The sequence below is a fragment of the Papilio xuthus genome, unplaced genomic scaffold, assembly GCF_000836235.2.
Source record: "Papilio xuthus unplaced genomic scaffold, Pxut_1.1 DF825017.1, whole genome shotgun sequence".
Lineage (NCBI taxonomy): Eukaryota > Metazoa > Arthropoda > Insecta > Lepidoptera > Papilionidae > Papilio > Papilio xuthus.
This window is the reverse complement of record NW_013533632.1, coordinates 517,591-542,183: the sequence shown is the minus strand read 5'-3', so window position 1 is coordinate 542,183 and position 24,593 is coordinate 517,591. Positions and strand designations below refer to the sequence as shown.

Sequence of the window (24,593 nt, the reverse complement as noted above, 5' to 3'; positions counted from 1 at the left end):
TAAGCAGCACTAAGGCTCTGGGTCTTTTAATTTCAGTTTTTTTTTATATAATAATTTGCATAGACAGCATCCAGCTACTCTGCATCAAATTAACTTATTAGGAAGTTCCTAAAATTGCTAAGTTATTTAGTAACTGTGATAAAAATTATGTCACTTCCGATCTTCTCACCGATTTTTATTATTACAGAGCTCAGTCGTTCTTCCTATCTCAAATTTAAAAAAGTTCTTTTTGATTGAAAACGTTGGTTGCCTAGGATAATTTCTTGATATTTCCTTGAATTTTTAAACTGTCACAATGGATATTTATTTACTTAATATTATGGTATATTTGTTATATATTATTTACCAAAAGCAGAGTCAATAATTTAAGTATATTATATAAGATATTCTAGTAATTTCAAGAATATTGTGAAAACCGGTCAAAGATGAACGATACCAGACGCCGCTCTACCATGACATTACCAGCGATAGAAACGATTCAGAGAAATGTTCGCCAAGTGCCTACGACTTATTCTAGGTATTATTTCTACAATTATTTTATTTTTGCCAAACAAAAAAGCTTTGTTAATATATCAGCGTTTACGCTACGATAAATATTAGTTAAGCCCTTAAAATTGGCGCGAAAATATTACGGCACAGGTTTCCAGGTACAGATTTTTCCTACGGATAAAAGGGGGATAGATATAATAGTATCCCTTTCCGACCTTTCACCCCCTCTGCCTCAACGCCTATTAACGCCCCTCTTTAATTAACGATCTAACGAGCTTTGTTGCCAACCATCCCAAAAAGAAGAATTGGTATTAGTCAACAAATTTTCCTTCGATATAAGACTAGACTAGACTAGACTTAGACTAAATATTTAGACGCAGGGCGATTATTGCATTTTTCGTAAGTATCTTTAACATAGCTCAAATTAAGATACGTTGAATTTTGTTAAATTATTTTTATAGGAAACCGCGGGATATACCGTTCCATTTGCCGCACAGAAAATTATTGGAAAAGATTGAGTTTGTCGAAAAGGAACCTGAACCATTGGTAAACAGGGACAGATATATTACTATATATTTATACCTAAACATACATATATCTGAACATCTCACAGATACACAAAATTGTAGTTTTATAGTTTAATCCGCCAAAGTACACAAATATACTAACTGTTGTTGTGCAATCTATCACTTCAAATTTCATCCAGACCCATTCCGATGCTCTAAAGTGACATTGTTTCAAACATCCATACGTCCATCCAAACGTAAGAAATAAAATTTCCAATTACAATTTCCGTAGACTGGCTTCGCCGCAGCGCAAGAAGATAGATATATGAGGGAGAGAAGAAGCACTAAAATACAATTAGAACCAATAAAGCATGAGGAAGGTGCGTTGCAAATTATGCCATTACCTCTCCAGCCTGAAATCATTATTCGAAGATTAAGATCAAGTCTAAAATTATTTTAATTATTTTGGGGCTGCACAAAAAAATACACAAAACGCCTTCTAAATATCGTTTATATATCGTAATATTGTTTACAGAAACTATATTCAATCTGTAAAATTTGTACCAAATGAATGAAAATCGCGGATAATCAATAATATTTCGAGATCGAATAATGATTTCAGGAGTTAGTCTATTTATTCAAAACAAATAAGTCTGCTTACCTTGACATGAGTAGAAAAATATAACTTATCTATATTAAACGCTAATAAATGCTTTCTATTGGTAAATAATATAATACTATTATTTTTAAAATACTTTTCTAACTGAATCAATACCAATGTTGTTCAGTCAAGAAAAAGAAAGCAATAAAGATACGAGAGTCGAGAAGCAGTATGGACGATGAAAGAAAAGAGGAACCAACCGCAGACCCTCTCAAGCTGAAGCCCCAGGTGGCCTCGCAGAAGGAGGTGATAGATCACGTGCGCTCAAACCCCCAGTGCGGCTTCCTGTACATGATATATGCTGTGCATCCACAGAATGTATACTTTACGCCATATTATCTAAAGTAAGTTTATAAAGACAATTGACGCTAGAAGACTAGATTCTTTATTGTTTCTGGTATACCTCTCGCCTCTCACATATTCATATACATCAACCCATTCATGCACTTTGATTTCGGGTGTAAATAAAAGTGTATAATTTACTTTTAGAATGTACCGTAAAGTCGAGAAAATATTACTTTGATTAGGTAGCACGCGTGTATTTTTTTATTATTAATTTATTTATATATTATGTGACAGTATTTTAACCGACTTTTGTTACATTGTAAGTTAGCAAATTGGTTTTTAGGCAACTAACATAATGTTCTTGTAACAGAGTTGTTAAGTATGAAGAGCTGGATAGGAAGAATTACTTCACAATAAGTCCGTGCGGTGTGACGCACTACACCAGCGAGATGGTGTTCACAAAGCTCAATGACTGGGAACAAGAGTACACCGTCTTCGTGCAGCTACATGAAGTGAGCGAACGATATATGTAAAGATTCTGCTACAATCTTGTCAGATTCCATTGACGAAACGATAGCACGTAGCATAATATGAACCATTTCCTCATCTTCTTCCTTTACTTCTTGAATATTTGAAAATAGTAATATATTTCTATTCAGGTGGGCAGGTACATCAAAATCCATCTCTCTGTTTTTATATTTGGAAATAAAGTTCTGTCTGATATTGCAAAAATCGTTGGTTTCGACACTAAAATCTCTGTTTAAAATATATCGTCATCCCAGTCATTATCTGCGAAATATCAGAGATAAATATTTTAAACGGAGATTTTAGTCTCAGAAACTCATGGTAAATAAGGTTTGAATTTATTACTGAAATGAATGTTAGTTCGACTTAGAAAACGAAGACTGGTGCGTCCACTCCTCATAGAGTGGGATACGAGCAGACAGGTTAATAATATTCGTTTCGATGCAGATAACATTCTTCAAAGTGTACCGATATTGGAAAGCATTGTACGTATGGCACAAATCGGTTCGGTTCCGCAAGTACAGTCGGCTGAGGAACATGCTCTCCCGCCAGCTGTTCATCCTTACACCGCCGCTGGCGCGTGCGTTACTGACGGTGCAGGCTCTGTGCTGTCGGATGCTGGAGGTATCGCTCGCTGACACAACACGACACATGGATACGCCTTTCTTCTACTTCAATGAGGCACAGGTAAACCGCACTCAGAATTAGATACAAATTACCAACTTTGAAGACTCGACAGTAAAGTCTGTAAATTACCCACAAAAATTAAAATAAAAGTAGTGAATATCTGGTAGTCAATGAAATCTTTGTTGTCAGATGATGCGTTTGGAGATGGTGCGCCGGCGCATAACGGAGTTTAGATCGGTGGCGCACGAGGCGGTGACGGTGGCGGGACACGAAGCACTGCGCCTGCGCGGCTTCACCGTCGACGATCACGAGGTGCCACCGCCCGCCATAGTGCGCGGCCGGCCCGTCGGCGGCATGTCCTACACACAGAAGGCCAACAAGAGGAAGTACTGCGAACGACTCGCTTGGTAATTTATCTACCACTCAACTCTGTCATAAACTATAAGTAGTTAGTTCTTCTTATTGGCTGAATTTAAAATCACTTGATAACATGAAAGTTGTTCTATAGCTTCATCAAGCTGATCGACTACATGACGAACTATATGCTCCACGGGCTGACGAATCGCTCCAACGCGCACATGGCAAATTTGCTGCGTACACACGCCTCGTTCACGCCCTCACATGACCTGCTCACCTCACTTGATGTCGATACCGTGCTGGAGGTAGTGCCTAGGCCAGTTGAAATATGCAAGGTACGTGGTATTCTAATTCTAAAACATGATATTTCCTTCTTAGACCGTTCTATTTACAAGCTTAATTTTATCTTAGCGCTCTCTATATAGTATCTAAAATAATTTGAAAATTCATGGCACAGTGGGCTCTATTTCAAGTGGACGCATACGTGCTGCCCAGCGGCGAGGTAGAGTTGAATCCCAGCGAGAAGATAATTTCCGAATATATCAGCAAGGTAACAGAGTACTGGGATGAGGTCGTACGGACGTTCCACAACTTTCTCAACGACGACGACCTGCAGATGTTCGTGCAGCCCACCATCATGGGCAAACAAGTCGAATGGTCGGCAGGAGTGTCACCTAATCTTTACTTCCTTATGAATCAAGATAAGAAAATGCTAGAAGATATTTTATATATTCCTAACGCTATCAAAGAAGCTTACGAGGTGGTAGATGTATTTTTAAACAGAATGAAAACGTTTATGGTGGAATTTAAAGCCGCGCATGAAATGGACTTGAACGTAATCAGGGACGAAAGAGACGTCAATGTATTCAAATTGCTCTGCGACAAACTGGTGAAGCAAATGGAGACGATCGAGGACGTGGTCAGCTACCAGCCACTCGGCATCATCTTCCTGAACCTCAGCCCGTTCCAGGAGCTCTTCAGGCCGCAGCCCAGGCGACTGTTCGATGTCGTTTTGAACACCACTCCTGAGTGAGCTCGCCTTCAGACTATTTATTGAAATAGTGCTAACTTAGCTTTGTATTACACATTGTGATCTTTTGTTCAGCGTGGGTCGTGCTTGTATTGACGAGATCTTGGAGGGCATCGAATCCATCGGCGAGGACATCAGTCGGGAACCGGAGACGGCGGCCGAGCTTGTGGAATTCAACAGCCTGCTGGATGGCCTGGAGAGCCGCGTCGCGTACCTAGAGGAGCGGTTGGAGTACCTGCGCGAGTTGTACGACTTTATGGGAGAATTCAATATTCCAGTTTCGCCTGAAGATATGACCGACTACTTGGGTAACATAATTTTTTGGTGAACTTCTAAGAATCTTTAATGAATTTGAAGCTCCAAGAATGTTGCAATATTAAACTGTAAAAATACAAGCGAAAAGAAAAACTACTTGTGATAAAATAAAAGATAATTGCTCATTTGTATAGGTCTGAGCGTGGCGTTGGGCACGCTGCGGACCAGCGTGGACGCGCGGCTGGAGACCCGTGGCAAGCTGGCAGGACAGTTCGCTTCACAGGTGGGCCGCGACCTGATGCAACTTATGGAAGAGGTCAACACGTTGCACGCACAGGTCGCGGTAAGTATATCAACTTTATAATAAATAAATAAATAAATAAATCATTACATCACTTTATCGATCAATTAACTAATTTTAGTGAAACGGTTAATTATTCTTTAAATTTTATATAGTTCCGTTTTTTATATTTTCTACAGTTATATTGTACTTTGACTACATCTGATAGTATTCCACAACTACCTTCGGTAAAGTTATATGTTAATTTATCACTGTTTGTAGCAACCTTGGCTCTACGACGACAGTTCTGACATGGCCAAGGTTTTGGAGGTATTGGACGACCTCATGGCTAAGCTTATGGCATGCTTCGCCAGAGACAAGCAGATTCATGACTGGCAGAAAATATTTAAAGTGAGTGACATGCTTGATGTTAAAATTATGAAATAATCATTTTGCTGTATTTAAGACCGGCGTGTAAAAATTATAATAATAATGTCGTGTTCAGATTCCGCCATCACGACTCGACCAGTTGGATGAGGCGATCAATGATGTGAAATTAAGACAAATGTTGTGGAAATCTTCCAAGGAGTGGGATGAACATTATCACAGTTGGTTAGTGTTTCAAAATAATATCCCGCCCTGGACTTATTTGAGACAAAAAAATTCTAATATACTATCTTTTAGTTACATAAATCGGACAAACTATACATCATACAAAGTTTGCAAAAGTTGCTATATTAGCTACTAGCTGTGCCCGCGACTTCGTCCGCGTGCAATTTTGTCTTTAGGTAGCATTTTCATTACAGACAGACAGACAGAGTTACTTTCGCATTTATAATATTGATATATTAATATATTAGCTATTTATAAAACAAATTTTCAGCAAAAACTCTTTTTGATTTCATTTTTTATAAAAGATAAAATAAAACATAAAATCTTTTACTTAATAATGATACCTTTAAAATATATAAACTTTTTCTAGTGGTAACTTGTCTCACTGCTGCGCGACTTGATACACAGGTACGAAGCGCCCTTCCACACCCTGGATGTAGACGATATACAGAATGCCGCCGTCAATTATGGCAAGCAGTTTAACCAGATGGACAAAGCATTGCCACCAAACAAGATTGTGCCAAGATGCAAACATTCTATTGACGTTATGAAGGATAAGGTAGAACTTTATCTGGATACTATACCATCTTAATAGAAAAAAATTATTTCCGCTTATATTTAAAACAAAATACAAAATTTCCTATTTATGTTTTTTCCCTGTTCCCCCGTCAAAGTGGATTGAAACTATATACATTTCTCCATGCTTTCCCGTCAAACACAAAACCAGGAGTCACTTTTGCATGTGCAACGTCTGACTGTATGTTTCGTGTGCAGCTGCCGGTGATCTCGTACCTGCGTAGTCCAGCACTGAAGGCCCGGCACTGGGTGCGCGTGGAGGAGGTGTTGCACACTCGCTTCGTGCCCGGTGCGCCGATCACGCTCGCCGACCTCGAGCAGCTCGGCGCCTTCCAGCACGCCGAGGAGCTCATGGAGATCGCAGCTCAGGCTAACTCAGAGGCCGGCCTTGAGGCTCTGCTCAAGAAGGTACGTTAGATAAGATTTCAATGAATACTAGGCCGAGGTCTTTCCTTTTGTGATGTACGTGTGCTGCTGTGTGCAGGTGGAAGAGACATGGGCGGCATTGGAATTCCCGGTGTTGCCACACAAGGACTCGCGAGACGTGTTCATGCTGGGCGGACTGGAGGAGATTCAGGCGGCGCTGGACGAGAGCTGTGTCAACGTTAACACCATTCTCAGCTCGCGCAGCTGCGGCCCACTTAAGAGCCGAGTCGAAGAGTGGCAGCGAAACCTCGAGCTTTTCGGCAAAACACTTGTTAGTACACTATTAACAGAGTTTAATTTATCGATACTACTTTTGTCTTGACACGAATTTCGTTTGGGTGTTAGGTGTCTCAGACATCTCTATAATAATAATAATAATAATAAGCCTTTATTCAGATATTTTTCATTACATTACATTACATTATATTATTTAAAGTTTATGTTAAGTTAGTATTTAGGTTTATATCCGTTTGTCCCATGTGGACAAAGGCCTCTTCCAAATCCTTCCATTCTTCTCTTACTTTTGCCTTCCTAGACCAGGTCTCTATATCGTGACTTAACTAAAAGTATGTATGTAATGAGCGTTCTGTACGAGCAGGAGGAGTGGCAGCAATGCCAGCAGACGTGGATGTATTTGGAGGCGATCTTCAGCGCACCCGACATCCAACGACAGCTGCCAAATGAAACTCGGCTCTTTACCATCGTCGACAAGTCTTGGAAGGATAATATGCGTAAAGTCGCTAAGGTAGATAATCTATAATGATTTTTTTTAATATCATCCAAGTATATTGAGATTTTTACATGCCTTAAGTCTAATGTAACAATAAGTTAGATGTTGCATGACGCACTTGTTCACATAAACTTCGTTCATGTATAATTTGTGGGTTCTGCTTGAAAATGTGTAAGTGAATATGTTGTGTTGCTGCAGGTACCGCTGGCGTTGCCGGCGGCGACTCAACCAAAATTGTACGAGGAGCTGGTTCGTAACAACGAGATGCTGGACCAGATCATGAAGTGCCTGGAGGCGTACCTCGAGACCAAGCGTGTTGCCTTCCCACGCTTCTTTTTCCTTTCTAACGACGAACTGCTTGAGATCTTGGCGCAGGTAAGCTCACCGTCTTTCTTACATTGGCCTCTTGACACAACTTTACAATTATTTTATAAATTAAATATTTGCAAGTATTTTTGAGCAAACGTGTTTGTTGCAGACTCGCAACCCGCATGCGGTACAGCCGCACTTGCGCAAGTGCTTTGACGCGATCGCCAAACTGGAGTTCGGCGTGAAGCTGCCGGAGAGCGAGATGGAGGTGGCAGAGGATGGCACACTGGTGGAGCGCGAGATGTCACCGCGCTCGCGCGACCGCCTGCAGGCCGCCCTGGCTCTCACTGCTCGCCCCGAGGACCTCACCACTGATATCATTGCCATGCTCTCGCCCGAGAGCGAGCGCGTCAACCTGGGCAAGGTCATATCAAATCCTATTCTTATCAACTAACTTAAAAATAGTCCCAATTACCTGTAAACTATTTATTTTACACATCCTACTAATTGCTCTGTTTGGCTTCGAAAATCCTCAAGGCACTGTGTGTACAGGGTTTGAAGGCGCGCGGCAATGTGGAGGAGTGGCTGGGCAAAGTCGAGGCGGCCATGTTCGCCTCCGTGAAGCGCTGCATGAAATATGCTCTGCGCGACTACGAGACGCGCCCCCGACCTCAATGGTCCGCCCTGCATCCAAACCAGGTCAAATTACATTTTAGTATTTTTTTTTTAATTTTAGTATTTTATTTTAGTTTTTTCCTGTTTTTTACGAAACAAGCGGGGGGGGGGTGTACCCTTTCGCCCTGGGTTTACCTGTAATGTATATTCTGTTGCAGGTGGTGCTGACCGTGTCGCAGATCATGTGGGCGCGAGGCATCCACGAGGTGCTGAGCAGCGCCGAGGGCGAGGACGTGACGACAGGACTTGCTGAGTTCGAAAGGCGCAGCGTGGGTGACTTGAACGCGCTCGCCGCCCTCACGCGCCAGCCACTCGGCGCGCTCTTCCGTCGCGTGCTCTGCGCACTCATCACCGTCGACGTGCACGCTCGTGACTCCGTCTCCAATATGGTCGAGAAGCGTGTGCAGAAGGAGTCAGTAACAAATAGCATTTATTTTGTTATCTCTCTTAAGTCTCACTTTTTTGGCTCAACAACTTTTGTGCAAACAGTAATTTTTGAAAAAATACTTACATCAGACGTAAAGTTTCCATGGTTCTTTACTTAAACGTCTTAATACGTATAGTAATATAATGCATCTCCGTTTCTATTTGCAGCACGGACTTCGAGTGGCTGAAGATGATCCGCTACTATTGGGAAGAGGATCTGGATAACTGCGTGGCGCGCATGTCTAGTGCTATGTACATCTACGGCCACGAGTACTTGGGCGCTGGAGGTGATATCGCAACTCATTTTTACTACGAAACTTTCCCAACTAAGCAGAAATAGTTAATATTTTCATTTTTTTATAATGTTTTTATTTAATTTTTCCTTTGAAATGTCTTGAACACGAAATGACTATTAGCTTTTGTACAATTATGGTTTTCTAGAAATAGAAAAGGAAAATGTGCTTTAAAATAATGTGAATAATAAGAGAAACGTATAATCAGGTGTGTTGGTGATAACTCCATTAACGGACCGCTGCTACCTGTGTCTTATGGGAGCGCTTCAACTGGACCTGGGTGGAGCGCCCGCCGGACCAGCGGGGACCGGCAAGACAGAGACCACTAAGGATCTGGCCAAAGCCGTCGCTGTGCAATGCGTCGTATTTAATTGCTCTGAAGGTACAAATTATTTGTGAACAAGACTTTTAATCATCTACTTAGGTTCAATACATTTCTTGAAGGTTGTAGTATAACTACGTATCGTATTCAGGTCTCGATTACAAAATGATGGGCCGGTTCTTCTCTGGACTGGCGACGTCCGGCGCATGGTGTTGTTTTGACGAGTTCAATCGTATTGACATCGAGGTGTTGTCCGTTATCGCCCAACAGCTCATCACCATCCGCAACGCGAAGATTGCAAGACTCTCCAGGTCCAAAACATTGTCTTTTATCCAGCAACACACTTATCGATACTTCTCAGCTAAGATCAGATGTTTTGTTGATGTGATTACAATGGTTTTAATTTAATAGATTCATGTTCGAGGGTCGAGAGATAAAGTTGGTGCGCACGTGTGCTGCCTTCATCACCATGAACCCGGGCTACGCGGGCCGCACTGAGCTGCCAGACAACTTGAAGGCGCTCTTCCGACCAATCTCAATGATGGTCCCCGACTATGGTACGCTCACTACCTACTGTTATTGCTATGCTCTATTTGGTATAGTATGATGGATTGATACAAAAAAAATATTTGGTAGTTAAATCTAATTGTTGTATGTAACAGCACTGATCGCGGAAGTGATCTTGTATTCCGAGGGCTTTGAGTCCTCCAAAGTTCTGGCGCGCAAGATGGTGCAGATGTACAAGTTGTCCAGCGAGCAGCTCTCCAAGCAGGACCACTACGATTTCGGCATGAGGGCGGTCAAGAGTGTGCTGGTTAGAATGTCGTTATTTTCTTGAATTAATTTTTTTTTCTATTTTATTTTTTTATGTTATATGCATATTAATAAAAAACTTCTTACTGTCTTCCTATCGTAAAACAGTTTTTTTTCGTATCAGGTGATGGCAGGCGCTCTAAAGCGTGCAAACCCTGATCAAGTGGAGGACCTAACATTGCTGTGTGCGCTCAACGACAGCAACTTGCCCAAGTTCCTGGCGGCAGACGCGCTGCTGTTTGCGGGCATCCTCTCCGACCTGTTCCCGGGCCTCGAGCTGCCCGTGCGCGACTACGGTGTCATGGAGGAGGCAATCAGTAAGTTCCACTTGCTCGCCCGTTTTAAGTGATCGTCAAAACTTGCACTTTTAATTTTATTTTATACACTTCACGATACGTAACTTTATCGTATTTTTTTTCCATTTTTTTGATGCGAATACTTTAACAGTGCGGTGTAGTTTTTTCTAAATTCTAATGTATATGTGTTTGCGAAATCTTGATCTACATTTATTATAACAACTGGTGTTTAGAGTACTGCTTGCTGGAGCGCAACTTGCAAGTGGAAGCTTGCCAGATCCGTAAGGTCATCCAGTTGCACGAAACGATGATCGTGCGCTGGGGAGTGATGCTGGTTGGACCTACCGGCGGTGGCAAGACTGTCGTTCTACACGTGAGTATAATAAAGGGTCATCGTGTTATATTATAGTATGGCGTTTGTCGTAGGCAAGTAACTGTCCAATATTCGGTACGTAGATACTGGGAGCGACGTACGCTCGGCTGTACGAGGAGGAGGTGGAAGGCCCCCAGAACAAGCCGGTGCATATGTACACGATGAACCCCAAAAGCTTGAGCATCGGCGAGCTGTACGGCGAGGTGAACCTGCAGACGCTGGAGTGGCACGACGGCGTACTGCCGCTCAGTCTGCGCATTGCTGTACAGTGCACCGCCCCCGACCACCAGTGGATCATCTGCGACGGCCCCGTCGATGCCGTTTGGATCGAAAACATGAACACCGTGCTCGACGACAACAAAATGCTCTGCCTCGCCAATTCCGAGCGCATTAAGCTTACACCTCACGTGCACATGCTTTTTGAGGTTAGTGCGCGCATATCATGATTCTATTATTCATTTTTGCAAGAAATTAATGTGAAATGTGTAGGTGGGGGACCTGGCGCAGGCGTCTCCGGCGACGGTATCGCGCTGCGGCATGGTGTATGTGGACCCACGCGAGATGGGCGTGTTGCCGTACGCGCGCTCTTGGATCGCGGGCGCCGCAGCTCAAGGCCTGCTCACCGGCGATCACCCTGACTTCCTCTATCAAATGTTTCTGATGCTGCCCGATGGACTCGATTATGTCTCACATAAGTGCACAGTCGGGATAAAACAGGTACATACTCTACTTTGTTATAAATGTTGTTGACAGTGTACATAATCGTCATACAACGAGGCTTTCCTGAATAGAAAAAAGTTTAGAGTGCATATTTTGGTGTGTGTAGGTGGATGCTAGCAAGGTGGCGGCCCTGTGTAGTCTATTGGGCAGCCTGTTGGCCGAGCCAGGCGAGAGGTTCCCGGACAAATCAGCGGCGCGCAGCTACCTAGCTCTGTGCTACCAGTTCTGCTACGCCTGGGCCGCTGGCGGCAACCTGCTTGAGTCCTTCCGACGACCCTTCGATGAGTTCATCAAGAGACAGTTCGAAACCTTCGAGGAGGGAGAGTTGTGCGTATTCTATTTTATTATGTGCGTCACCTTACTTTGATGCAACAACATTACATTAAGTTAACATTTTCATTAAATGCAAATGGAGTAAAAAGGAAATGTTAGAACCACACTAAAAGGCACTCAAAAATCACCGGTGTTCGTTAAAAGACTTTTCATATTTAATACTATTATCCTTTGACATGACCAAAAGGCCTGTAACTAGTTTACGGTTACATTTTATTAACAAAGTTAGGGTCCGACCTTTACCGAGCTAATAGTATCGAGCTTCCAATATCGACGCTGAAGTAAAATTCAATTAATTTGGTCAAAGTGCTGCGAATTTTGCTTTTAGAGCGCTTAAAATAATTTAGACAGACCAAGCGTATGATCAACATCAACAAAGTTCAGAGGAATACGGAATAATTTGTTTAAAAAATGTAGTTTTTATTAAAAGCATTGTAGAAAGTACAAAAATAACACCAGTTAGTAGTTAAAGAAAATTGTTCGTAACATTTCCAATGACATTTGTCAGCCTGCCGTCTGGCATGAACCTGTTCGAGGTGTATGTGGATACGAAACTGCGGCGCGCTCGGCCCTGGTCCGAGTCTACGCCACCTTTCACCTATGATCCCGACCGGCCGTTCTTCGAGACCCTGGTGCCTACCACAGACACGGCGCGCTACGGCCACTTGCTACGTCGTTGGCTCGCCGCAAACAGGCCCACCATTTTCACTGGAGACACGGGTATAAACATACCGGGATCTCTATCTTTACAAGGCCTTCCTTTTTCCAAGGTCCTTGTTAAATGTTTATTATAATTGCATAAAACTTTATTTTTAGTCTGTACTTATGTACTAAAAACATTGTTAAGAAATATTTTAGAACAAACGGCTTGCGCAAAGGATTTTTTCTTAATTTCTATGGACGATGACAATAACTTAGTTTGACTGCAGAGCCGATTATGCTACGATTTTTATCGTGTCCAGGAGTCGGCAAAACCTGCATCATCCTGCAAGTGTTAAACAAGATGCAAACGACAGACTCTTTCATACCTATCACACTCAACTTCTCTGCACAGACCAGCAGCAAGAAAACACAGGCAAGAACATATTGCTGTAACTTATACTTAACTTAAATCTATTTACAATTGAAGAAATTAATTAATGAAAACATTTATAGCGATATTAAATTACTTTATTTCAAATACAGAGTTGCTCTGGTATCCAATATATAATTATGACTCTAATGATGGTAGGAGGCGATAGAACAGCGACTGGAAAAACGACCTCGACGTGCGCTGGGCGCGCCTCTCGGCCGCCGCATAGTTGTGTTCGTGGACGATGTCAACATGCCACGTCTCGACATATACGGTGCACAGCCCACCATCGAACTGCTCAGGTAAACTATTACAACACGCCTGGTGAATGAATCTGTATACGCACAATGCTACCTTAATCAAACTGAATTGAGAAATATATTATTATATTGTCTGTTTATATTTGCAGGCAGTTCCTGGATTTCGGTGGGTGGCACGACCGCGACAAATTGTACTGGAAGGAGATCATCGACGTGGTAGTGGTGGCGGCGTGCGCCCCGCCCGGCGGCGGCCGCAACCCACTCACCGCGCGCTTCGTGAGGCACCTCGCCATGCTGCACGTCGCCGCACCGGACTCTACCGCGATGATTACTATATTTAAAGTAAACATTCACCATTCTTTGACTTCTTTTGAGAAAAGTACACGATATTGGTAAAATCACTTTAATTGTATTGGTTATAGTCGATCTTGGGCGGGCACATGGAGGACTTTGTGACTGAGGTGTCCTCTCTGGGGGACAACTTGGTGCGCGCGGCGGTGGAGGTATACGGGCGCGTGTGCGCGCAGCTGTTGCCGACGCCTGCACGCGCCCATTATGTCTTCAATCTGCGAGATCTCTCCAAGTGCGTGCAGGGCGCGCTGCAAGCTCGGGCGGCGTACGTACGCGTCCCACGGGAAATGCTACGGTATCTGCATTTACTTTAATAGATTTCGTTATGTCCAGCTACACCATGAAAAGATAACTCACATTCATATCGTCTTTGAATTGCATCAGTATCTGTTTAGAAGATAAAAAATATCAAAACTGTGTTATTTTTTTTTAGGCTATTCTATCATGAATGTTTGCGAGTCTTCCATGACCGGCTTATTTGCGTAGAAGACAAGACATTCTTCTATAGGCTAATGTGTGATGTTTGCGAGAAGAACTTCAAGGAACCGGTGTTGGAATTGCCGGAAGGAGAGCTTATTGAAGAGCCGCCAATGCTGTTATTTGGAGATTTCATAAATCCCTCATTGCCAAAAGAAATGAGGGTGTACCGGGAACTTCCAGACATGGAAAAACTCATGGCAGTGCTCAAGGTTAGCTATATTCTCAGAGTATAATACTTATAAAAAATTATTATATATCGTAAAATGTCACGATGTATCCAGGAATACCTGGACGAGTACAACGCTAGTGCACGCACGGAGATGCGGCTGGTTGTGTTCAGTGAGATGGCAGAGCACGTGACGCGCGTTGCTCGCGTGCTGCGTGCCGAGCGTGGGCACGCGCTGCTGGTGGGGCCTGCGGGCTCGGGTCGGCGCAGCGTCGCCGCGCTTGCCGCCCATCTTAACGACTGCCGGTAATAACACGGTCAAACTGCACACCTACTACATCTTTATAAAAAAAAAGCAGCGATTTATACACTGCCTTACATTTTGTATTATGTTAATAAAATCGAAAAAGAATGAAACAGGGACAAGGTCGTATGGACTCTATACTGATGGAATGGTTTCCGAGGCAGGTGCATGGGCATGGAGCTTAAGCGGAATTATGACGTGCCCGAGTTCCACGAGGACCTGGTGAAGATGTACATGAGCGCGGGTGTGGCGCTACGAGAGACCGTCTTTCTTTGCACCGACTCGCAGCTCTCTCGTGACGACTTTCTCGAAGATGTCAACAATATGCTTAATACGGGTACATCAATCTGTAAAATTCTGTCTGTGGTAATGGTGGTTGAACTTCCATTGTTACGAAAGTATTTGATGTTTCAGTGGTACTCATTCATTCGACCGATCATTAACGGTTAAGTAATAAGTTGGTATGTTGTTTTTCACAGGCGAAGTAAATAACTTGCTGGAAGGCGACGCGTACGAGCAGATGCAGTCGGGATGCGGACAAGATGCTGCAAAGGCTGGGGTCAACCTCTCCGACCGCGACGCCCTCTATCGGTTCTTCATCAACCGCGTACGCGCCAAGCTGCATCTCTGCATTTGCATGAGCCCCGTCGGCGAAGGTTTCAGGTAATTACATTACCGTAACATTGTCCCGTGAGAGTGTAACCTTTGTAGATCTCTGGGCTTGCTTCGTATGTTAATAGAAAAAAAATTGTTTGCTCACTCATTTGATATTATAATGTGGTGGTGTGTGGTGTATTCAGACGGCGCTGTCGTATGTTCCCCTCCCTGGTGAATTGCTGTACTATTGATTGGCTGACCAAGTGGCCACCGGGGGCGCTGCACTCGGTGGCGCGCCAGTCGCTGGCACCGCTGGCCGACGCCAAGCTCATCAATGACGTATCCACAGTCTGCGTCTCTATGCATCAGGTACATGTAGTTAAACTTTTACCTTGTGTAACATTAAATCTTTACGACAGCTAATTATGAATTGATAACATATGTATACCTGTGTTATTTTGTGTCAGGACGTGGACGTGATGTCAGAGCGCCTATTTACGGAGCTGCGGCGACACTTCTACTCGACGCCCAGCAGTTACCTCGACCTGCTTCAGCTCTACCTCTCGCTGCTGGATGCCAAACGGCAGGAGATCATCTCTGGCCGCGACCGCGTCTCCTGCGGCCTCGAGGTATGTTGTTGAACTCGTTGGCCTATATATTATAGTTTGCTTTTCATTGTGAGCGTGACGTGTACAAATGTGTATATCACATTTCAGTGTGGATATATAATAGTATGGATAATTACACATTTGTATGTTATAGAAGCTGTATAGCGCGTACGAGTCTGTGGGTGCGATGGAGCGTGCCGTACGGGAGATGGAGCCGCTGCTGGCGCGCAAGGCGGCGGAGGGCTCAGCGCTTGCGGCGCGGCTACAGAATGAGCGGCGTGCTGCTGACCTCGTGCGGAGCGCCTTACTCATAGACGAGGCTAACGCCAAGGTGGGGTTTATGGACTTTCTCGACTCGATTTGGTTTCTTGCTACAAAATTTTAAACAAATACAACACGTTCATGTTACACATCGCTTTCTACCTCGACAGATGAAAGCAGACGAGGTTAGGCAGATTGCGGACGAGGCGAAGGCCGACCTGGCCCTAGCCATGCCCGCCATGGAGGCTGCGCAAGATGCACTCAAGGCGCTGAATAAAGCCGATATCAATGAACTTAAAGCCTTTCAGAAGCCTCCAACGCTCGTGCGCTTCGTCATGGAGCCCGTGTGCATTCTGTTAGGAGCAAAGTCAGTTTACCTTACACGTTTTTTTCATTTTAAAAAATAAGAAAATCTGAGCTTATTTGACCGAACCAAAGGTCTACCGAATGATACAAGAAAATAATTTGCAGACCCGATTGGGATTCGACTAAGAAACTTCTGGCCGATGTGAACTTTATCCGAAACCTGCAAGAGTACGATAAAGACCACATCCCCGACGCCACCCTTAAAAAGATCAAGACTTATCTCACGCACAAAGATTTTAATCCCGATACCGTCGTCAAAGTCTCCAAGGTAACTTATTATATTTGTTAACCCACTGATATCCAGGATGCCTAATATATCCGTGAAATAATTACTTACATCTAGATAAATAACTCTAAATAACGTAAGTACTTTGTACTCGGATGGGCGTGTCTCGATGTAGAAGTGAATTGCAGTTTTGTTTTGCGTAGGTGTGTCGCTCCATGGTGCTGTGGGTGCAGGCCATCGACATGTATGCCAAGGTGTTTCGAGTCGTGGAGCCCAAGATCCTCAAGTCAGTGAAACATTTTAATATTTTGTATTTCATAATTTTCATTCAGTCACTTACACGAAGATTGTGTGTCGGTTGCAGGCACAAGGAGGCGGCGGGTATCCTGCGCAGCGTAATGGCGGAGTTACGCGCCAAACAGAAGCAAGTAGAGGCCGTGGAGGCGCAGCTGGCGGCCATGCAGCGCGAGCTGCAGGTTGTAGAGGAGGAGCGAGACCGGCTGCAGGCGGATGTGCAGCTGGCCGCCGCCCGTCTGGCACGCGCTGGTAGCCTCACGCAGGCGTTAGCCGATGAACAGACACGCTGGGAGAATAGCGTCAAGGTTATCTATCCTAAGTCTCCAAGCGGTACCTGTAGCTGCATTAGGAATTTTGTTTATCTATAAATTTAAGGTCTTAGCACTTTGCTCAGCGCCCTAAAATTATCAAGCATTCCCAAATTAGCCGAAACTAACATTTAACTTTTCTCTGGTGGATTCCAGGAGGCGTCGTTGCAGCTAATTGACGCGACGGGCAACGTGCTGGTGGCGGCCGGGTGCATCGCGTACTTTGGCGCCTTCCCCGCGCACTACCGCCGAGAACTCGAGCACAAGTGGGTGGCGCACTGTGCAGAACTCCAGATACCCGCGTCTCCCACTTTCGAGTAAGTCTGTATTTTTACTTTAACTAAATTATATATAAGTACGTTTGTCGTTCTCCCTAATCGTATGGACATACAGTACATGATTTCACGTATATTATCGAGTTAAACAAGACAATACTGATGCATACTGTTTATGTTATAGCCTGGTGGGAACGGCGGCGGGGCCGGGGGCGCGGCTGGCGTGGCAATCGCAGGGGTTGCCGCGAGACGCCGGCTCTGCTGAAAACGCTACTTTGGTCGTGAGTGCCGGCCGTCGACCACTCGCCATAGACCCTCAGCAACAGGTTGATCTCCACATACTCGTGTTTAACTACCTCCGTGCGGAGCGCCACTTTCACACACAGAGACATTGTTTGTCGATGTGCGATTTACAGGCGAACCGGTGGATAAAGAACATGGAACGAGAGAACGGTCTACACGTGGCCAAGCCGACGGCACCGAATCTGCTGCGGATAATGGAGAGCTGCGTGCGGCTTGGCTGGCCGCTGCTGCTGGAGGACGTAGGCGAGGAACTGGACGCTGCACTCACACCGCTCTTGCTTAAACAAACTTTCATGCAGGTATTACCAGCACACCTACGACACACGTCAATTGAAAGAAATACAAATTCTAACATGAACATCACTAACTAAACTACTATAGGCTTCATATTTAGGTTTTCATTCTGGCAGTAGTATGACCGCAACTACCACCAAACACCAACAGAATTGAACATCATTAGTTTTGCAAATAAGTGAGAGTGTACCAATATAAAAGAGTTTAATATCAGGGTGGTCGTCTGCTAATCCACCTCGGCGACAGCGACATAGAATACGACCCGCACTTTCGGCTCTACTTGACCACGAAGCTTGGCAACCCGCACTATCTGCCCGAGATTTGCATCCAAGTCACGTTGGTTAACTTCACCGTCACGCTCTCTGGACTGGAGGAACAACTGCTCGCGTAATTACAACAATTTGTCTTTCTTAAAAATTTATTAAATAAAAATCTTCAAACCTATAATAATACTCATATCGTCTTAAATCACACATCATTATAAAGTAAGTAATATAATAAATATATGTTGTAAAGTGAGGTAGTGAGCCTGGAGCGTCCCGAATTGGAGCTGCAGCGTACGCAGTTGACGCAGCGCATCGCCGCGGATCGCGCCTCACTGCTCGACATCGAGGAGCGCATCCTGCACCTGCTTCACGCTTCCACAGGGAACATCCTCGACGATGAGGTCCTCATCGAGACGCTCAACGAGAGCAAGGTAACACCGCACGGCGCAGCGTCTATGTCTGCTCTTCAGTTTAACCATTGCACCCTACACTACATATTGAAAGCACCCGTAACTTTTAGTTATACAAAAAAGGGTCTTGACAGACAGACAAATGATCTTATAAGGATTCTGTTTTTTTCCTATGAGGTACGGAACCCTTAAAAATGTATAATATGATGTTTTTCTACAGGAAACGTCTGAAATTATCTCGGCGCGTTTGGCCGAAGCGGAGATTACTGAGCGTAGCATAGGCACGGCGCGCGAGCGGTACCGGGAGGTGGCAGCGCGCGGCGCATTGCTCTACTTCGCTATTGCACAGCTTGCGGACCTCGACCCCATGTACCAGTTTTCCCTGTCGTACTTTACACAAGTGAGCAACCGACGAAAGTCAATTTGGGAAAATGGAGTGATTGTGATTGAAATAAACAAGTATGGTAATAACATAAATTTACTGCAGATATTCAAGCGCGTGGTGGAGGAGCCGGCAAAGGAGGGCGACACAGTAGAGACGCGCGTGGCTGCGCTTGTGGACAGCGCCACACTGGCGACACAGCGTGCGGTGTCTCGCGCCTTGTTCGCGAGGCACCGGCTCGCACTCTCCATACTGCTGACCGCCGCCGTGCAGCTGCACTCAGGCGCGCTACCGCACTCCTACTGGCACTACCTAATGCACGGCGCGGGTGCGCCCGCCGGCGTCAGTACACACATTTTTGAATAACCACAACATTACAACCGGTGATTTTACTTTTTTATGTCAAAAAAATTACCAATTTTACGGTATATTTGTTTGGTTCATAGGGAATGCCAAAGAAGCCTGCGACGGAAGCGATATCCGAGCAGACATGGGCGGCGGTGAATTTCCTGCACGAGCACGAGGCTGCCTTTGTTGGCCTCCCTGACGACTGTCTCAAGCGCATCCCACTCAATGTTGGAGAATATTTTGTTGTAAGACTCCTCATTTTACACAGAATCCCTACATCTAACTTTAACGTAAAATAATGAAGGTACGACTGCTGTCTTGTTACCATCTTGAACTTGTTAACAATACACTACAAACTCTTAGATTTTATTCAACAAAAATGTATAAGCAATTTAAAATATACATCCTTATTTCTATAATTACATATAGTCTTAAATTTATGATATAAAATATTTAAAAAAAAACGAATATACAAACTGTATCTAAATTATTCAAAATGCTTGAAATATAAAACAGGAGATTCATGTTGACAAGACGAACACGAGCAAGCCGACGGTGGACTGGGACAATCGGCTATCGCCGTTTGAAAAACTGATGCTGCTCAAATGCTTGCGCGAAGAGAAGCTTGTGTTTGCGAGCTCGCAGTACGTGTCTCTTTCGCTGGGTCCCGCCTTCATCGAATCTCCGCCAGTGCAGTTGCCGACACTGTAAGTCATGGAAGACAAATCGATTTCACGATCTACAACTGCCAGAAATAAATATTCTTAGTGTTAATTGTTGTTACTTTCAGATATGCTGATACGAACTCTACAACACCCTTGGTGTTTGTGCTTAGCACAGGTTCAGATCCTTTTGGCGCGTTCCAGAAGTTCGCCACGGACAAGGGCATGCGCGACCGCGTTAACTTCATTTCTCTGGGACAGGGCCAGGGGCCGGTTGCTGAAAAGATGATCAGCGATGCCAAGCCGAAAGGAGATTGGGTATTTTTGCAGGTGAGATATATTGTGTACTACCATTTTAATTTTCTCACGTGGAATTGTAACCAATTTATTAAAATAACTTTGGTTTCTGCTTCTAAAGCATTTTCGTTTAATAAAATCCACAGAATTGTCACTTGGCAGCATCCTGGATGAGAAATCTGGAGATGATTGTAGAAAGTTTTACCAGCGACCAGGCTCCGATCCATGAAGAGTTTCGTTTATATCTAAGTTCTATGCCAACTCCCAAATTCCCAGTTTCTGTGCTACAGAACTCAGTTAAAGTTACCAACGAACCACCTAAAGGTCTAAAAGCCAATGTAAAAAGAGCACTAATTGAAATGGATGCAGATTTCTACGAGAATCATGGTGAGAGATAATATGTTGATAGTGATTCATTTGTTTTTTTTTTCTACCTTCTAGTGTAAATATTATTTTCAGTATTGGAGCAGGACTGGCGCACGTTGGTATTCGGCATCTGCATCTTCCACGCCCTGGTGCAGGAGCGCAAGAAGTTCGGTCCACTCGGCTGGAACATCTCGTACGAGTTTAGCGACAGCGACCGCGAGTGCGCCATTCTCACGCTGCAGATGTTCTGCGCCGGCGGGGAGATACCTTGGGACGCGCTCGAGTATATCACCAGTTAGTACATCGGTTATCCTGTATTTGTCATCATCTTTAACAATATCAAATGGTAACCAATGCTATGGTTTATTTCTGGAAGATAAGTAGAAGTCGGTGTGGTGTAAACACGTGCAGGTGAGATAACGTATGGCGGTCGTGTGACGGACATGTGGGACCAGCGGTGTCTGGCAGCGGCGCTGCGGCGCGTGGTGTCGCGTGCCGCACTCAACCCCGAGCACTCGTACTCGCCATGCGGCCGCTACGCCTGCCCGCGCGTCCCGCTGCTTGTAGACGCCCAGCGCTACATTGACGGCCTTCCTGACAACGAGCCTCCCGGCCTTTTCGGCTTACACGATAACGCCAATATCACATACGAGGTCAGTACCAAGCTACGACCAATTACGATTTACACTGCTGTTCATCTGAAGCTTTAATACTGTCACAAACTATGTTTTGTAGCGGCAAGAGACGACCGCGCTGCTGCAGACGATAGCGGAGGTGCAGCCGCGAGCGGGGGGCGCGGGCGGGGAGCCGCCCGAGCGCCTCGTCTGGCGCATCTGTGAGTCCACGCGCGCCTCCGTGCCCCACAAGGTGCTCTTGTCTAACTGCACACCTAATGTTAAAGCCTTCATAAAACAATACTGCGCCTCTCTTTGACTAGCGTATAAGTAATATATACTATTGCTGTAAGGTGGACACGTCGGTAACGCACGAGTCAGTGTTCGCGGTGGACGAGCGCGGGCAGCCGCTATCACTGGCCACGGTGCTGCACCACGAGCGCAAGCAGTACGACACGCTGCTAGCTCTGCTGCACTCCAGTCTGCGCGAGCTGCAGCGCGCTGTGCAGGTACAAAATACTACTAAAATAATGACTCGACATACCTGATGAATGTTATCTGAATGACAGCGTGTCATGTGCGTAGGGCGTGGTGGTTATGTCTGAGGCGCTGGAAGAGGTGTTTAACGCGCTGGCTAACGGACGCGTGCCCGCCATGTGGCACGCCCGCGCTTACAACTCACTCAAGTCGCTCGGCAGCTGGCTGCACGACCTCGCACTGCGCGTTGATTTTATAGAGGTAAGTTACAGTTTCCTATCGAACATTCAAATATTTATTAGATTCTAGATATTTCTCGATGTAGGGAGTGGCTCAATGTGCTTGACCTTCATTAATCTTATAAATGTGGTGCAGGCGTGGTGGCGCAAGGGGCGTGGCGAGAGCAGCTGGCTGCCGGGGCTGTTCTTCCCTCAAGGCCTACTGACGGGGGCGCTGCAGACTCACGCGCGCCGCAACCGCCTGCCTATTGACGTGCTTGCCTTCGACTTCCACCCCACCTCTGTCTTCATATATCAAGACGATATTTACACTTTTAACAAGCACCCTAAGGTTTGCGTAACTGTTTACGTATTTTTGGAAAAGAGAAAAAGTGATCACCGTTATAGAAACTGCATATATATACCTATTTAAGCACGTGACACAAGTCAATATTGATTGCAAAGTACGTTTACGTTGTGCAGGAGCAAGTGGATGTGTACGGAGGGCTGGAGGCGCCAGACGAGGGCATCATCATCCACGGCCTGTACATCGAAGCAGGTCGCTGGGACGTGCCCAACGCCTGCCTCGCAGACGCTCTGCCAGGTACACATCCATAATCACTTTACCAGCTTATTTAACCTTGACTATACAGTCTTTACTACTCACTACTTTTATTTCATTTTTGTGTTTGCATTTTCAGTCACAAGGTGGCATTAAAATCAAAATAAATCGAAGAAAACTCTTCGGATAGGCATATATGCATGTGTTTTAGTTCATTCGACAAACTCGAATACATCCAGTTGATGTTTTACAACAACATTTCTTTTAATAAGGTAGGTTGACGCAATATTACCATACCATGTGGGTGTGCAGGTCAGACATGGTCGTGGCTGCCGGCAGTGCGGGTGAGCTGTCGCGTGGGCGCGCCGCCGGCTGGCGGTCGGTACGAGGCGCCGCTGTACCGCACGGCGGCGCGCGCGGGCGTGCTCGCCACTACTGGACACAGCACAAACTTTGTCATCGCTATATTGCTGCCGGCAGATCATCCCTCGGACTTCTGGATCCTGCGCGGCACCGCACTGCTCACACAACTCTCGGACTGAATACTTTTGAGATGATTACATTTTGTTCTAGATCATTTTATTGTAGAATATTTTATTTTGTTACTCTATTTTATTGTTATGAATATTGTTTTGTAGACTATAACTGTGGTGTATAAAGCGTTACGAGAGAAGCATTTTATTAGAAGATTAATTTAAATATATACATCCATATACCTAATATCAATAAAACTATAGCAGCTACCTTCCAGGACATGTAACAATGTGGTTACATTGAGTTGTACTCGTAACATTGTCGCAGCGTCAGGAATTCAAATGTTTAAATAAAACCCAAAAATACGTAAAATTAGTTTTATTCAACCTTCATTTTCATTAATTCATACGTAACTGCAATATGAAAATTTTTGAATGTTTACCTCAATGTTAAGTTTTACAAATGAGTTTATTTCTCTAAAGATTTTCTTATATGTAAAACATTTCTTCCATAAAAATACCAATATCTACAATCTTTTCTATCATTATTTGTTGTAAACTGTCCCCTCTAAATGTTGTAGAGCGCGTGGGGTAGCTATTAGTTCAGTGTTGAGCTGTCCGTGTCGCGCCCGCAATGGATATCACAGCAGAGACAAACAGTGCGCGACACCCGGCCTGCCTCGCACACGCAACACACAATCGCAAACCATAAACATTCATTTACTTCCATTACAAAATAAACACAATATAAACAATCAGGACCATGTTTATGTTATACAGAGGGACATCGCGTGGAGCTGACATGTTGACAACACTCCACACACACTTAGCCTCCATTTGTACGGACGCTATTCTATCGCGCATTAAAATGCATTCCACTATAACAAATGCATTTCTATATATTTCTTCATACGGCATCGCTTTTATGACGCGACGCTTTTATCGCGCAGTATTGCATTACGAGCTCTGGCCGAACGAAACGACTGATTTTAAATCGTTCGCGCGAGTCTCTAAAACAGATTTGTAACGCAGCGTTAAAAAAGCACCCGTGCGAATGAGGGCTTTACGCACAACTCCACTGCACTGACATTTGTTTTGACACATATTGACATCTCTTTCATTCCCTTTGATAAAAACAGAGACAACAGCATATATCAAACAAGAGTCACCGCAATGTAATTCTACAGTTACATCTCACGAGGACGCGCACTCGACACAAACACACTAACAAATTATTAATTTTAATAATTTCTTTTAATACGACTATTATCATTAAACTAATTTAGAAATTGTTACAACTTTCTCTCTTTGAATGCGTGTTAAAATAATATACACAAAGGCAATGAAAACGACAGACAAATGTATTAATGAAAGAAGTTGAATTTGGTACATTTCATTATAATAATAATTGATATCGAAAAGAGACATTCC

General features: G+C 44.4%; 1 protein-coding gene across 1 annotated transcript; it reads left to right on the top strand.

Moving 5' to 3' along the window:
- The first annotated feature begins 287 nt into the window (after nucleotides 1–287).
- Dhc16F (Dynein heavy chain at 16F) lies at nucleotides 288–23,529 on the top strand. Its single transcript, XM_013323787.1, has 66 exons — nucleotides 288–517; nucleotides 951–1,035; nucleotides 1,288–1,375; nucleotides 1,784–2,000; nucleotides 2,312–2,453; nucleotides 2,914–3,153; nucleotides 3,283–3,500; nucleotides 3,602–3,785; nucleotides 3,908–4,479; nucleotides 4,556–4,788; nucleotides 4,930–5,078; nucleotides 5,298–5,426; nucleotides 5,521–5,627; nucleotides 6,036–6,186; nucleotides 6,402–6,611; nucleotides 6,688–6,900; nucleotides 7,228–7,374; nucleotides 7,558–7,734; nucleotides 7,838–8,092; nucleotides 8,221–8,367; nucleotides 8,502–8,755; nucleotides 8,938–9,056; nucleotides 9,271–9,444; nucleotides 9,536–9,695; nucleotides 9,796–9,941; nucleotides 10,047–10,198; nucleotides 10,322–10,514; nucleotides 10,727–10,866; nucleotides 10,950–11,291; nucleotides 11,356–11,583; nucleotides 11,693–11,913; nucleotides 12,428–12,639; nucleotides 12,882–12,994; nucleotides 13,151–13,293; nucleotides 13,401–13,593; nucleotides 13,674–13,897; nucleotides 14,036–14,291; nucleotides 14,364–14,554; nucleotides 14,717–14,889; nucleotides 15,032–15,215; nucleotides 15,353–15,518; nucleotides 15,617–15,778; nucleotides 15,912–16,088; nucleotides 16,189–16,385; nucleotides 16,490–16,652; nucleotides 16,814–16,896; nucleotides 16,975–17,212; nucleotides 17,372–17,532; nucleotides 17,675–17,816; nucleotides 17,907–18,092; nucleotides 18,302–18,474; nucleotides 18,604–18,784; nucleotides 18,984–19,163; nucleotides 19,251–19,487; nucleotides 19,592–19,738; nucleotides 20,010–20,200; nucleotides 20,284–20,485; nucleotides 20,599–20,839; nucleotides 20,912–21,112; nucleotides 21,230–21,471; nucleotides 21,554–21,685; nucleotides 21,786–21,941; nucleotides 22,018–22,170; nucleotides 22,285–22,479; nucleotides 22,611–22,731; nucleotides 23,002–23,529. Exons 1-66 carry the CDS (start codon nucleotides 426–428, stop codon nucleotides 23,229–23,231), a joined length of 12,231 nt encoding a protein of 4,076 aa, XP_013179241.1. The 5' UTR covers nucleotides 288–425; the 3' UTR covers nucleotides 23,232–23,529.
- Nucleotides 23,530–24,593: the final 1,064 nt, after the last annotated feature.